Raw genomic sequence first — 14,896 nt, forward strand, 5'->3', positions numbered from 1 at the left:
AGGAGATGAGGGAATCATCTCGAATAATTCCTCAGAGCATTCCCCATGGACCATGCGGTATAAAACACAGAGAGAACCGAAGTCCCTCCGTAGACCCAAAGGTTCCAAGCGATCCGCGAGAGCAGGACTATCGACCATCCGAACAGCCCGTTTCTGTATGGAGTCAAATGGAAGTAGCTGGTATTTGGGAGCCCCGGCCCAGAGGTGAGAGCAGTACTCCACGCGAGGTCGGACCTGCACCTTATAAAGCGCAAGTCTCTGTCCAGGCGTGAAATACCGCTTCGCTCTGTTGAGAACTCCCAACATTTTAGAGGCCAATTTGGCTTTACCTTCCAAATGACTCCGAAACTGGACATCGCTCGAAATATCGACCCCCAGAATCCCGATACTCGCGGAAAGCTGCAGGGATACTCCTTGGAATTCCGGCGCCATGACAAAAGGGTCCTTCTTCGCAGTGAACGCGCAAACCTGTGTCTTCAATGGGTTAAACTGAACTGAATTCAGTTCACCCCACTTGGAGACCCGCCCCAGAGAGTTCTCCACTTCAGACACAAGTTTTAATCGCCTCTCGTGTACAACGCTTCGAGAGAGACTCTGATGGCCGATATATCGCGCATCCCCCGTGCCATCATCCGCATAGCAATGCATGCCATCAATAGACAGCATGTCATTGATATGCAGTATGAAAAGCGTGGGGGAGAGCACCGAACCTTGTGGAACACCAGCGTTGATGGTCATGGTATCGGAGCAGCAGCCGTCGACGACAACTGTGATGCTCCGTCCATCCAAAAAGCTAGCGATCCACTTGCAGAGTCCCTCAGGGATCCCGTATGCTGGAAGCTTCGATAGAAGTGCCCTATGCCAGACCCTGTCGAAGGCCTTCGCGATATCAAGGCTCACAGCGAGAGCCTCGCCCTTGCTTTTACTAATACTAATACTAATACTAATACTAATACTAATACTAATACTAATATACTAATACTAATATACTAATACTAATATACTAATAATATTATAAAGAGGAAAGATTTGTTTGTTTCGAATAGGCTCCGAAACTACTGGACCGATTTGAAAAATTATTTTTCCATTAGAAGCCGACATTGTCCCTGATGAACATAGGCTACTTTTTTTTTATTTATTTTTATTTTTTTTTTTTGTTTCATGTGTGTTTTAATGTTTCCGAAGCGAAGCGAGGGCGGGTCGCTAGTAAATAATATTGCGTGATGATAGCTCACACTTTTTGTTTTTTGTTGCCATTGTATAGTTAGAGTATCCCATCGACATCAATACTTAAATACCGCCACCTATATTGAGTGAGTTCGTACTTGACTAGTATAATTATTTTACAAACAGTTACAAACAGTACCAATCTTCGAACTGCATGGCTCCTTTGCGACAAAAATAATCAGGTCGGTGATACATATCCATGCTGACTTACTAAGCAAATAGACTGTTTGTGATATATGGTGTAATGTGCTAGAATAATGAATTAACTATTTTTTATTTGCACGCCATTGCTATCTCTGTATAAACAAAACATTTTTGATAATTATTGTAATTTATTATCTAGATAAAATTTTGTTGGCAGACCGTCTCATATTTCATGCCTGGTGTTAGGTAAACGTAAATTTAGGTCGTAATATCCATGGTTTTTTTAAAGGAATACATCAACAATAAGTAACATTAAGACAACTGGTGGTTACTGGTGGTAGGATCTCTTATGAGTCCGCACGGGTAGATACCACTGCCCCGCCTATTTCCGCCGTGAAGCAGTAATGCGTCTCGGTTTGAAAGGTGGGGCAGCTGTTGTAAGTATACGGAGACCGTAGAACGTATATCTCGAGGTGGGTGGCGCATTTACTTTGTAGATGTCTATGGGCTCCAGTAAGCACTTAACACCAGGTGGGCTGTGAGCTCGTCCACCCAACTTAAGCAATAAAAATATAAAAAAAGACAAGAAATCGACTGGTTTGCATTAGATTATGTATTTATTGAAATCGCTAGTTTTCCGCCGACGCTTTGTGGCAATAGGTGGGGCGTGTCGGAATCGAACGAACTAAATACTGATATCGCCCTCAAACTCACATCACAGTCTCTGATGAGACTGGTTGAATAGAAGGCAAGATGATGCGCTTACTGGGCAGCACCTGTGGCCATCATTTTCCGCCGAACCTTTTGATTGTTGGCACCACGGCCACCGTGACTTCCGGACGATGGGGTTTACAAAGTTTGCCTCTCGCAAACATTGTTATTGCCTCTCATGTGGGGCGGACCTCCAGCGTGTGTTCCGCCACGCCCAATACGTATCTTCAGTGATAGGTTGCGTTAAGTAAAGATATCAATGATTATCAACAATATCATCTATTATGCCACTACAGGTGGTAGGATGTCTTGTGAGTCCGCACGGGTAGGTAACACAAGCCTACCTATTTCTGCACTCAAGCCGTAATGCGTTTCAGTTTGAAGGGTGGGGTAGCCGTTGTACTGTAACTGACACCTTACAACTCATGTCTCGAGGTGGGTGGCGGCATTTACGTTGTAGATGTCTATAGGCTCCGGTAACCACTAAACACGAGGCGGGCCGTGAGCTCGTCTACCCGCATAAGAAATAAAAAACTTAAAAATGCTCCCACAAACATTGTGTACTTCCCCCACAGGGCAATAATATTCAATCAACAATATAACTTTATTCTGTGTAGATTATAAATAGTTACAAGAAAATAAAGTAAAGGTTCCGACAGACCGACAGACCGACTAATTTGAATTAATCGTTGTAATTGAATAAATATTCACTTCACAACAGATTTAATTGCTCGAGTGTTATTTTTTTACTTCGTTTTTACTTCGCGTTCGTATTTTCATCAGTGTGCTTAGTACGAATTTTTTAACATTCTCGACAGCGTAAAAGTGACTCACATTTTTACGGAGTTGGAACGTTTACCTAAGTTCGCAGTCAAGGGCGCTATTCAAACTGCATGTACAAATTTGTGATAACTTTTACGCTATCGAGACCGTTAAAAAACTCTCACTATGCACACTGAACACGCTCGTGCTTCCGAGCAAATTGACGTGACCAAATTAGGGTTCTATTTGTTTGATATTTATTCGGAGTATCCGAGGTTTTTGTACTTCACTTTCGACTATGAACTCGGCGATTTTAACTTGTGGTTGAAAAAGAAATCTATCTGCCCTTTATTCAAGGTTTTTAAAGGCAGTATTCAAATATCGTTAAATTCGATGCGCAAATGTAAAGTATGTAGTATTAAATAATTCTTTTTAGCCACATGTCGATAATATCGTGTTGCAAAAGGCATCGTTATCGTCACAGCCTGCATGCGAATTGGCCACGGTGCTCCGGAACCACGATAATCATGCAGCAATCAGAAAGCTTCAAGCAGTAATAGCATTTAAACACGTCGATTTTAAGGTCTAATTTACGTTAATGATTAGCAAATTATTTGGTTAAACAGACGCTGATAATAGCTTACTTCGTGTTGTGTTCTTTTTATATATTTACACGCGCATTCCTTCCATCGACTGTATTTCTTCGTAGTACTAATGCGATCGATATGATCGACCCACTACGCGATGTCTCGCTCTCATACTACCTTACGCTGTTAAAGGTTTTGAATTATTATGCACGATTGAGTAAATAATATCCAACTTTTTTTTTCCTTACATTTATGATAACAGAAGGATATTGGACAAAAGTCATAAACATCGATTAACGCGATTATAGTGCCTTATGTGATTAAGGCAGTACCATTTATCGATCAAGTTCTGACAATCACCTGAACTATGTTGATTTCTATTTTAAAATAAATTTACGTAGCACACAATCTTCGAACATTAGGTCCGTCGAGTTACCAAGTTAAAAGTCTAGTATTTAAGCTCCTACACAAACTAAAACAAAATGAATCAATTTCAAAATTAAACAACAAAACTTCTTTCGTCTTTTTTGTCCTTTACAATAGACATATTATCTAAAACCACATGGACAATTTATGCAGTTCAAAATAACATTCTGCATCTGAAGATTTATCTAAATTTAAACGTTCAAACCGGTAATGTACATACACTGTAAAGGCGTGATAAAATTATATGAGGTCATGACCGACATTCTACAACATTGCAATATGTTTCCTGATGGCAACGAGTCTTCAATAGCGTAGATCGGTGGAAAAGCTTATCTAGTACGTAGCGGCTACTATTAACCGTAGACATATCCCATTCCCAAACAGTAAGAGTGAGTAAATAATACGACTTACCACTAATAAACCCACTGAGTTTCTCGCCGGATCTTCTCAGTGGGTCGCGTTTCCGATCCCGTAGTAGATTCTGCAAAGCACTGCTCTTGCTTTGGCCAGTGTTGGCAACACCTCCGGTTTGAGCCCCGAGAGCTCACCTACACGCTGGGGTAAAGCTAAAATAGCCTCTCAAGGCTATCAGCATAGGTAGAAAAAAAAATAAAAACACTAGTAACACTACTAATGCTAAATTTTCTTCGAGTGAAAAATTCCCCGAGTGTCTTCACTGCGGAATAGGCTCATATCGGCCGCCTAAAGTACTTTCAGCTGGTGCGGTTGAAGAAAACTATGTCCCTCTACCGATTATTTCAAATGTAAGAGTTCGACACCGTATATACCATAAATTGTATACAGTATGACTTCGCAAAGCTTAGCATTTTAATCTGCCCTAATGCTGGTGTGTCGAGAAAAACCGCACTGGTGGAAATATCGTTGGGAGCGCATTTCGACTCGCCGTCGCACCAGTGTGCTTAGTACGAGTTGGCGGTAGGCAGCGGCTTGGCTCTGCCCTTGGCATTGCTGAAGTCCATGGGCGACGGTAACCACTCACCATGAGGTGGGCCCTATGCTCGTCTGCCTAGGGCAATAAAAAAAAAAAAAAAAAAAAAGTGAACGTTCTCGATAGCGTAATAGTTAACTCAAATTTGAATGGGACAGCGCCCCTAGCGGCAAAGGTAGGCTAACAACTCCATACAAATCTGGGTTAACTTTTACGCTATCGAGAATGTTAAAAGACTCGCACTAAGCACACAGATGAAGGTTTATGATTTTACTCGCCCCAGCCAAGGTGTTAACCTTTACGATGCCCACGGGACGAAATAAAGTGCTGCTATACTAAAACGACATCATAAAGCTATAGCTCGTCTAATCTATTTTTTTATTGCCAATATAAATAAACTCTCACAGCAAGTCTGATGGTGAGTGATTAGCGCTACTCATGGATGTCAGCTTTATCAGGGGCACAGCTAAGCAGCTGCCTATTGTTGAGTACTCTCCGAAAACCTTTTCGAGGAATTACATGTCGTAGCGCTCAGGAAACAGTGAAAAGGGAAGTTCATTCCAAAGCCGGATGGTACGTCACATAAAAATACCCGTTTTTCTACAGACATACGACCGCCAGTGCATCACCATTCTCCTGCCTTTCTCCCATTAACCTGGGATCGGCGCAACATTGTCGTCGACGTGGCCTAAAGGATAAGACGTCCGGTGCATTCGTATCTAGCGATGCACCGGTGTTCGAATCCCGCAAGGTACCAATTTTTCTAATGAAATACGTACTCAACGAATTTAATGATCACAATTGAATTCCACGGTAAAGGAATAACATCGTGTAATAAAAATCAAACCCGCAAAATTATGATAAAATTATGATAAAAAACAGTTCGCATCACAAATGGTCACATCTATATATTAATACTTGAAGCAAAAACTTTGTATCCCTTTTTACGAAAAATTCGGGGACGGAGGAGTATGAAATTTTCTACACTTATACAGAATATAGAGAAGAAGTGCACAATGCTAATATTTTTTTTTAAATAATGCATAAAAGATACATTAAATCAATAAATAAAACATTACACACACTACATACCATGTGTTTGACGCACACACGCATGCATACTATTTATTGTCAAACTTTGTTCTTGACGTCTGTGGTCAAATTGAGAATAGATTAAATATTGTTTTTCTTTATTAATATTTTTTTATAGTGTAGCCTTGGCGAGATTTGTGATTATAGAAGTATAAAATACAATCATAATAGTGTATAAACTTACAATTCCAATTAATTATAGTCGGATTTCGACTACTGCGGGTTCTCTAGTATAAATAAAATTGAAAAAATCAAAACCTAGCGATATGAAATTATTGTCAGTTTTGACGTTACTACGTCGCCGTGATGGTAACCTTCAGACGGACGGTGAACAGCAAACGTTCTTTGTAGGTACATGTCATTAGAATTTGCGTTTGACTGGTGAGCATTCATTTGCAAATTACCTTGCTTGTCGGGAAACAGCTTAGTAAAGATCTGTAAAATTTCCTCGTAATGCGACCGCTTCAGTGGTTTAGTGATTAGTGATTAAAAAAATCGCGTTCGATTTATCCCCAATATCCAGCACGCCTGTCTTTAATTACGATTCCAATTTTTTTATTTTTTTTCCTACCTATGCTGATAGCCTTGAGAGGCTATTTCAGCTTACCCTAGCTTGTGTAGGTGAGCTCACGGGGCTCAAACCGGAGAATTGCTAACACTGACCCTGGCAAGAGCAGTGCTTCGCAGAATCTACTACGGGATCGGAAACGCGACCCACTGCGAAGATCCGGCGAGAAACTCAGTGGGCTGTGTCTGTGAGTTACAATTCCAATATTACCTGTGCTTAATACAAAATTTTAACAAAACGAAAACTGGAATTCATCCAATAGCAATAAAAATATCATTATGTCATCATAAAAGACAATTAGATATGCATTATTACGGAATTTTTTTATGAAGATAAAAATTTCGGCGATAAAAAATCGGTAGGCAGTGGGTTGGCTCTGCTCCTGGAATTGCTGACGTCCATGGGCAACGGTAACCACTCACCATCAGATGGGCCGTATGCTCGTCTGCCTGCAAGGCAATAAAAAAACGATGACTCAAAAACTGCTGGACATATCTTGATAAAATTTAAATGGGACCACTTTCAAGTAAAAAACTTCAAACTTGGTTCAATTATAAAAAAGTTGTGCAGTAACATACATTTTATTTTATTTTTTTATTGCTTAGATGGGTGGACGAGCTCACAGCCCACCTGGTGTTAAGTGGTTACTGGAGCCCATAGACATCTACAACGTAAATGCGTCACCCACCTTGAGATATAAGTTCTAAAGTCTCAAGTATAGTTACAACGGCTGCCCCACCCTTCAAGCCGAAACGCATTAAACACATTAAAAATTAAAGTCTAATTGAGAACCTCCTCCCTTTTTTGAAGTCGGTGAAAAATGGATTTGATCATCCTACGTATTCACAAAGGAACACAGCTTAGATTACCTACATTTGTTTGTTTTGCATTTAACATCTTGTGAACACGCGTAGGTATTCGCGAAGCAGTGGCTTATTTAATGAGGCAGCCAATAACATCAGAAACAAAGTACCTATTTACATATTTGAAAACAATAACAAGCTATACAGAAATTCGATCTACTGCTTCTGCCAATGCTAAGAAACAACGTTTTGTTACAAAAGTGTCATTATATCTCGCTTCACGCGCAGTCAACGTAATAGCCATCTTTAGAAGCTGAAATTGACAAAATAAGGAAACGGTACGGTTGATGTGTCTTCTCAATGACACGAAAAATCACTATTTTTTTTTTATTGCCCTTGTAGGCAGACGAGCATACGGCCCACCTGATGGTGAGTGGTTACCGTTGCCCATGGACTTCAGCAATGCCAGGGGCAGAGCCAAGCCGCTGCCTACCGCTTAATACTCTCCACAAGCCTCGTTTGAAGAAGGACATGTCATAGCGCTCGGGAAACACCGTGGAGGGGAGCTCATTCCATAGCCGGATGGTACGTGGCAAAAAAGATCTCTGGAAACGCACTGTGGATGACCGCAGTGGCTCCAGGTAGTACGGATGAACTCTACTCCGATGGCGGGCGGTGCGATGGTAAAAACGAGATGCCGGTATCATCTCGAACAATTCCTCAGAGCACTCCCCATGGAACATACGGTATAAAATACAGAGAGAACCGAAGTCCCTCCGCAGACCCAGAGGTTCCAAACGATCCGTGAGACTGGGATTATCGACAATCCGAACGGCCCTCCTCTGTATGGAGTCAAATGGAAGAAGCTGGTATTTGGGAGCCCCGGCCCAGAGATGGGAGCAGTACTCCACGCGAGGCCGGACTTGTGCTTTATAAAGCAGAAGCCTTTGGCCAGGCGTGAAGTACCGCTTCGCTCTGTTGAGGACTCCCAGCATTTTGGACGCCAACTTGGCTTTGCCTTCCAAATGACTCCGAAACTGGACATCGCTCGAAATGTCGACCCCAAGTATCCCAATACTCTCGGAAGGTTGCAGGGATACTCCTTGGAATTGCGGCGCCATGACAAAGGGGTCCTTCTTCGCAGTGAACGCGCAAACTTGTGTCTTTAACGGGTTGAATTGAACCAAGTTCAATTCACCCCATTTGGAGACTCGCCCCAGAGAGTTCTCCACTTCAGACACAAGTTTTGATCGTCTCTCTTGCACCACGCTTCGAGAGAGACTCTGATGGCCGATATATCGCGCATCCCCCGTGCTGTCATCCGCATAGCAATGCATGCTATCAATAGACAGCATGTCATTGATATACAGGATGAAAAGCGTGGGGGAGAGCACCGAACCTTGTGGAACGCCAGCGTTAATGGTCATGGTATCAGAACAGTCACCGTCTACAACGACCGTGATGCTCCGCCCATCCAAAAAGCTAGCGATCCACTTGCAGAGACCCTCGGGGATTCCGTAAGATGGTAGCTTCGACAGAAGTGCCCTATGCCAGACCCTGTCGAAGGCCTTCGCGATATCAAGGCTCACAGCAAGAGCCTCGCCCTTGCTCTCCAAGGCTTCAGCCCACCTGTGAGTAAGGTATACAAGAAGATCGCCAGCTGAGCGACCGTGACGGAAACCGTACTGTCGGTCACTGATCAGCTGGCGATCTTCAAGATACTTCAGGAGTTGTATATTTATAATTCGCTCCATCACCTTGGAAAGCAAGGAAGTTATCGCGATAGGCCTATAGCTCGATGGGTCCGACCGGTCACCCCTCTTGGGGATAGGGTGGACGTGGGCGTTCTTCCATGAAGACGGAACCCTGTTAGTGCAATAAGAGAGGCGATACAAACGCGTTAGCGCAGGCGTCAGCTCAGGGGCGCACCTTTTCAGAACCACAGCAGGGATGCCGTCCGGCCCACTCGACTTATGGACGTCCAGGAGTCGGAGTTCCCGCCTGACTGCACACTGTGTAAAGCAGATCTCCGGCAGGGAACTGTCACACCGGGGGATGTTCGGTGGTGTGGCACCTCCGTCGTCCACAGTCGAGTTCGAGGCGAAGAGTTTGACCAGAAGGTCAGCCTTCTCTTTCGCACTATGGGCCAGACTGTCATCAGACTTGCGTAGTGGTGGGAGACTAGACCTGCAGAAGTTACCTTCTGCAGCCTTAGCGAGCGACCAGAAAGCACGGCTCCCGGCGGGATAGCTCTTCAGTCGCTCGCCAATTCTGGCAACGTGCTCCGACTTCGCCCTGGCAATAGCCCTCTTATAGGACCTAGAAGCGGCGTTAAATTTCCGCCTTTCCTCTGAGGTATTAGGATCCTGGCGTCTCCTGGCATCATTCCATGCCGCGTATGCGGACCGCTTGAGGCGTGCAGCGTCCCGACTGGCATTGTTATACCAGGGTCCACTGCGACCCCCGACGGGCACCTCGGAAGAAGGAATGAACAGTTCCATCCCCCGAAGCACCACGTTTTTAAGTCGGTCCGCACAGACGTCAGGATCACCAGAGGAAAAGCAGAGCCGCCCCCATGGGTAGGATGCGTAAAATTCACGCAACCCATCCCAATCTGCTGACATATACCGCCAAACTCTTCGATACCCGGTCGTCATTCGACGACCAGGACGAGAGATCGGTACAGCAGCACGGATAAGGCAGTGATCAGACGATCCAAGTGGAGCGTCGACCACCACACTGTATCCGGCCGGATCGGTGGTCAGCAGAAGGTCCAACAGAGAGGGCTCGTGCCCCTCAATATCTGGGACACGGGTGGGCTGTGTCACCAGCTGGGAGAAGCCGTAGGCCAGGGCGAAATCGTAGGCAGCCCGACCCGGGAGGTCAGTGGTTCTGGACCCCAACCACTCTTGGTGGTGAGCGTTAAAATCTCCAAGAACCACCACCTCCGCAGATGGGTACTGCTCAAGCACGCAGTTAGTCCCCTCTTGCACATGCTCTATCAGAGCTGAACCTGCATCACTGCTGTGGGACCTGTACAGGCACGCGTAGACTCGGGTACAACCCCCGTGATCTACGCGCAGCCACAAGAGGGACAGGTCCCGTTGTTCGAGGCTTCGTAGACGGCGACAACAGACATCAGCCCGGACGAATACACACACCCCGGCTTTACGCAGGAAGTTGTGCTCCAATACGTAGCCGGGGTATTCAAGGTATGAAGTGTCATCCGGAGCAGATATCTGTGTCTCCGTCAGAAAAAGGAGGGCAGGCTGCGCCGTCTCAAGATGGTGGTGTACGGCGTCGAGGTTACTATGTAGGCCCCTTACATTGCTGAAATCCACATTAAATGTGGAATGGGGCATCGCCGACAAAACCCTTTTCCTTTTTTTAACTGTCATTTTATTATTATTTTTGGAGAGTGGGATTGGGTGGGGTAGGAAGTTCGAGGCAAAATCATGACAATACCTGAATAAAGCGCGGAACACAGTACGTGCTTGACCACGGGTTGCGTGAGAGACTGACGCAGGGTATGGAAGGGCCCCCAGTCCACCCTGCGTGCGATCGCCGGGATCCACTCCGGTCTCCGACTCCGGCACGACGACCGCACGACAGGATTTTACACCGGTTGGCGGGACAGCTTCCCGGGGCGGAGTTTAGTAGTGACACCCGGGTTCAGGTCCCCAACTGACCGGCGGGCGGCGGCGAACACCGTTTCACTGGGTCTCCCTATACCCCCGTCAAACAATCACGTCCCGCGAGCTTGCACGCACGTCTGCTCCGCATGTTCCAAGTATCATCAAGATTCACCCCGAACAAGGAAGAGGAAAGGGAAGGAAGGAATAACTATGCCACCATTTTCTGTATATATGTTAATTTGCGAATTTTATTTTTAATTTATTTAGATTAGACTATGTAGTTGACTGACAGATAACTATTTATTTCATTCCAACGCGAAACGGAAAATATTTATAATAACTAACTTATCCAATATATATGTACTTTCGTTAAATATAATTAAATTTTAATGGATATGATATATTTTACGTCCGGCCCTTAAGCGATATTTAAAATAAAAATTACCACCTAGAAGGATAATTGCCAAGATGTTTATTATATTTATCATTTTATATACATTTTATGTTCGTATTGTTGGTACATAATATATAGTTAAATAAATAAATCTATAAAACTGAACCTTCGGCCCGTGTCTTAAAGTTGACAGCAGCATTGAAACTTCGGTGTCTGTTAAGTCTATTTGGATTCTGATAACATCATATTGACCGTAAGCTGGCTTGCTAACCCACAACATCCAAAAATAGCAAAAATCAAATTTAAACTTATTCTGGTCAAATTGTATGGTACTACTGATTTAAGGTAAAAATAATATTTCCCACCCTAAAGTTTCTCATGTTTGTAGTTTTTTTATTAATTTTCACATGGTCAGTATTTAATTACTGAGTTATTTTTTTAAACTGTGATGCTCATCACATTTTCACACTAACCTCAAAATCGTGGGCAGTATGTGGGAGCATTGAGTGTAAGATTTACTTATTTAAAATATCTAATAACAATAATACATGGTAGGCGAAAGATTAAATAAGTTATTTCTTAAAGCTAAAAAGCCAGTTGTAGAACATATACTATAAAAATACAATGAATACCTATAACCTAAGCATCACAAAAAGTGTGAATTTAAATTAGGTAGGTAAATATATTAATTCAAAGGTATCATGAATCGGTAATAGATAACAACAAATTTATAATCCTTTTGTTCAAATTGAGTTTTTTTTTTAGCAGTGGATTATTAGCCCGGAGGCCTTTCTAGTTTCACCAGGAGAGATGAGCGAGCAATGACTCAAATATGAGGGGACGGGATTTGCTAACAGATTTTTTTATTCTAAATCCTATCATGACGTTCGTAATTTTATTACCAACGTATACCTAAAGGCGCTTATTAAAAACGATTGCATAACCGTAACAAACAAAACAATACGTGCGTAATAAACATAATGAACACAAATGTGTACGCGGTGGGAGGCGGGCGGCGCGGCGAGACCAATCTGTAACTACCAGATGCTCAGTATACCTACACTTGCATTTAATAAACACACGGTCACGTTGCATCATCCATTAATAGCGTTTGTATGAGAAATGATCGCGTGTCGCTGAATCACGGGATCGATTTTTTTTTCTTTATGATTGAAAGATTACTGGTGGCCCGGAGTCCTTTCCAGTTTCGCCAGGACAGGTGGGCGAGCAAAGGCTCAGCCAGGAGGGGGCCCAACCTATTCTATTAACCTCGAGAGGTTATTCTAGATTCACCGAACTAGTAGGTGAGCTCACGGGGCTCAAACCTGACGTTGTTGCTAACACGAACCCTAGCAAGGGCCGTGCTTCGCAGAATCTACAACCGGATCGGAAACGCGACCCACTGAGAAGATCCGGCGAGAAACTCAGTGGGCTGTGTCTGTGGGTTAATTTGAGGTTCTGTGGGAGAACGATGACCGGACGGGATCGCAATTACCTACAAGTCTGGACACAGATTGTCGTGTCTTCATTTTGAAGCAATGACTGTAGTGTAAACTCTGACGGGTTAAGATAGTAAAATTAAATATAAAACAAACTCTTCGTCTTCACTCTGAGCTTGGCAGGCAAAAATTTTTAAAGACAGACGTAGGAATATCACCTTTTATCTTGCAAAGCCTAGACACCTTATACTGTCTTCGTGATCTTAGTTTGCCTGGCTTTTTCATTCATGAAAAATATATACACAAAGCAGATATTGAAACTTCAGCGCGACAACAGACTTCTTTGGCTATGTTAACATATATTAAAATTCGAAAAGGATTAACCGAATATTGTTAATATGCTATATGTGTTTATTAAGAAACATGAATAAATAACCCTTTTTTTGTGATACTCCACTAAGGTAGTCCCAAAACACAGTGTAGCTGTTTATTTATAATTTATTTCAAATGCACGTTGTAGTGACGTTATCGGCAGACAGCGGCTTGGTTGTGCGGTGTGCCCCTGACATTGCCATTGTCGGTAGACGACGGTAGCGGGTGTGCTATATTGTTGTCTGTCATCGATGACAAAAAATTAAACAAATAGTCTCCCAAAGTAAACCCAAAATAATTTTGCAAAAGCATCTTGGAGATCGATAAAGAAGATCCATGTTATCATGTTATGTAATATTTTTGTTCTATAGCTATAACATTGACAAAATAAGACAAAATCCATGTTTTCATGCCCCTAACAACTTTGACTTGGCATGCCAAATCATGCTTTTAACATGTAAAGAGTATTTTATTTTGAAGCATTGCAATAAGAAATACCTTAGCCTTAATGATTTTTTTATTATTATTGCTAAGATGGGTGGACGAGCTCACAGCCCACCTGGTGTTAAGTGGTTACCTGAGCCCATAGAGGTCAACAACGTAAATGCCGTGACCCACCTTGAGAAGATGGGTTCTAAGTTCTAAGTCTCCGTTTTTACAGTACAACCTATTATTGATCAAAGAGTACAACGGCTGCCCCAACCTTTAAACGTATTAGTGCTTCACGGTAGAAATAGGCGGGATGGTGGTACCTACCCGTGCGGGTCACAAGACACCCTACCGGTGAATAAGGTTCTTTAATTTTAATAATTATTTCTATATCTACCTTTTTGTACAGCATGATATGAGAAGATGACACTATCATCGAGTCGTCACCAGTTTTTGGCGTTCGAATCGCAAGCTCCCGATGACATCCAATACAAAAGAAGAGGAGGGGTGTTCATTTCCCACTGTATCTGCGTAGCTTTCTTTATATTCGCCATTCTAACAGCTATCATTGTAGGAATAATAGCCCATTTCGTTACCTTTTATACGGTAAGTTTGAAATTCAATCATCAAGAAGTTTCCAAACACACATACCTACATGTAAAACATACTAACTAACCAAAAAATTTCAAAGCACCCTTATACATTGCAGAGAAAAGTCGTATCTCTCATATCTATTCTCCGATATTACCAGAATGATTTGACAATTGGTTTTTAAACTAGGTGGAAAAAAATTCATAACATCCGCGACTTAGATGCACCCTTTGCATCGCTGATGTCAAAAAACGAAAGTAATCATTTTAAAATCTGTTTTCACTATGGGCTCTTGAACTTCCTAAAAAAAAGTCTCAGGAACATAAGTAGGTACAGAATTTAACGATTCAACCTACACAATATTAAACAACAATGCAAAAAGTTTACTTTTTGATATGAAATTTTTTTGGGATGTGGAAATTATTATGTTTGGTTCGAGAAGATTAAGGGCCCTCGATTAGGTAGATTATAAAGAAAAACATTAATCATGTGTTAGTAACTTATATAAAAATGGCTATCAGTGCCATACCTTGAGTTAATAAATTATCATTGATTTATTTCTTTGACAAGAACGCCCTTTAGCACTCGAATTAAAATTTACAACATTCTGTCTCTCGTCTCTCTATTCATCACAAATATGGTAATATGGTAATATTTATTGAGGAAAGACTTAAACTTTAACAAAGGGGTTTTAACATACGATAATTAATCGAATAAAATTTAATTGGGTTTCTTATCTTACTCAATTGTACCTACTAAACTTGTAG

General features: G+C 42.5%; 1 protein-coding gene across 4 annotated transcripts in view; it reads left to right on the forward strand.

Moving 5' to 3' along the window:
* LOC101737565 (aminopeptidase N-like) overlaps nt 1-14,896 on the forward strand; it is a 35,150-nt gene that overhangs the window by 3,445 nt on the left and 16,809 nt on the right. For 2 of the 4 annotated variants that reach the window (XM_021353249.3, XM_012697260.3), the window contains exon 2: nt 13,948-14,144. In XM_021353249.3, coding sequence (XP_021208924.2) covers nt 13,962-14,144 — 183 coding nt within the window. In that variant the 5' untranslated portion in view covers nt 13,948-13,961. Of the gene's footprint in view, nt 1-5,989; nt 6,280-13,947; nt 14,145-14,896 lie in introns of those variants that run through there. The other 2 variants (XM_062669960.1, XM_062669961.1) reach the window with 2 other exon arrangements.

Source organism: Bombyx mori, chromosome 9 (genome assembly GCF_030269925.1).
Source record: "Bombyx mori chromosome 9, ASM3026992v2".
NCBI classification, from domain to species: domain Eukaryota; kingdom Metazoa; phylum Arthropoda; class Insecta; order Lepidoptera; family Bombycidae; genus Bombyx; species Bombyx mori.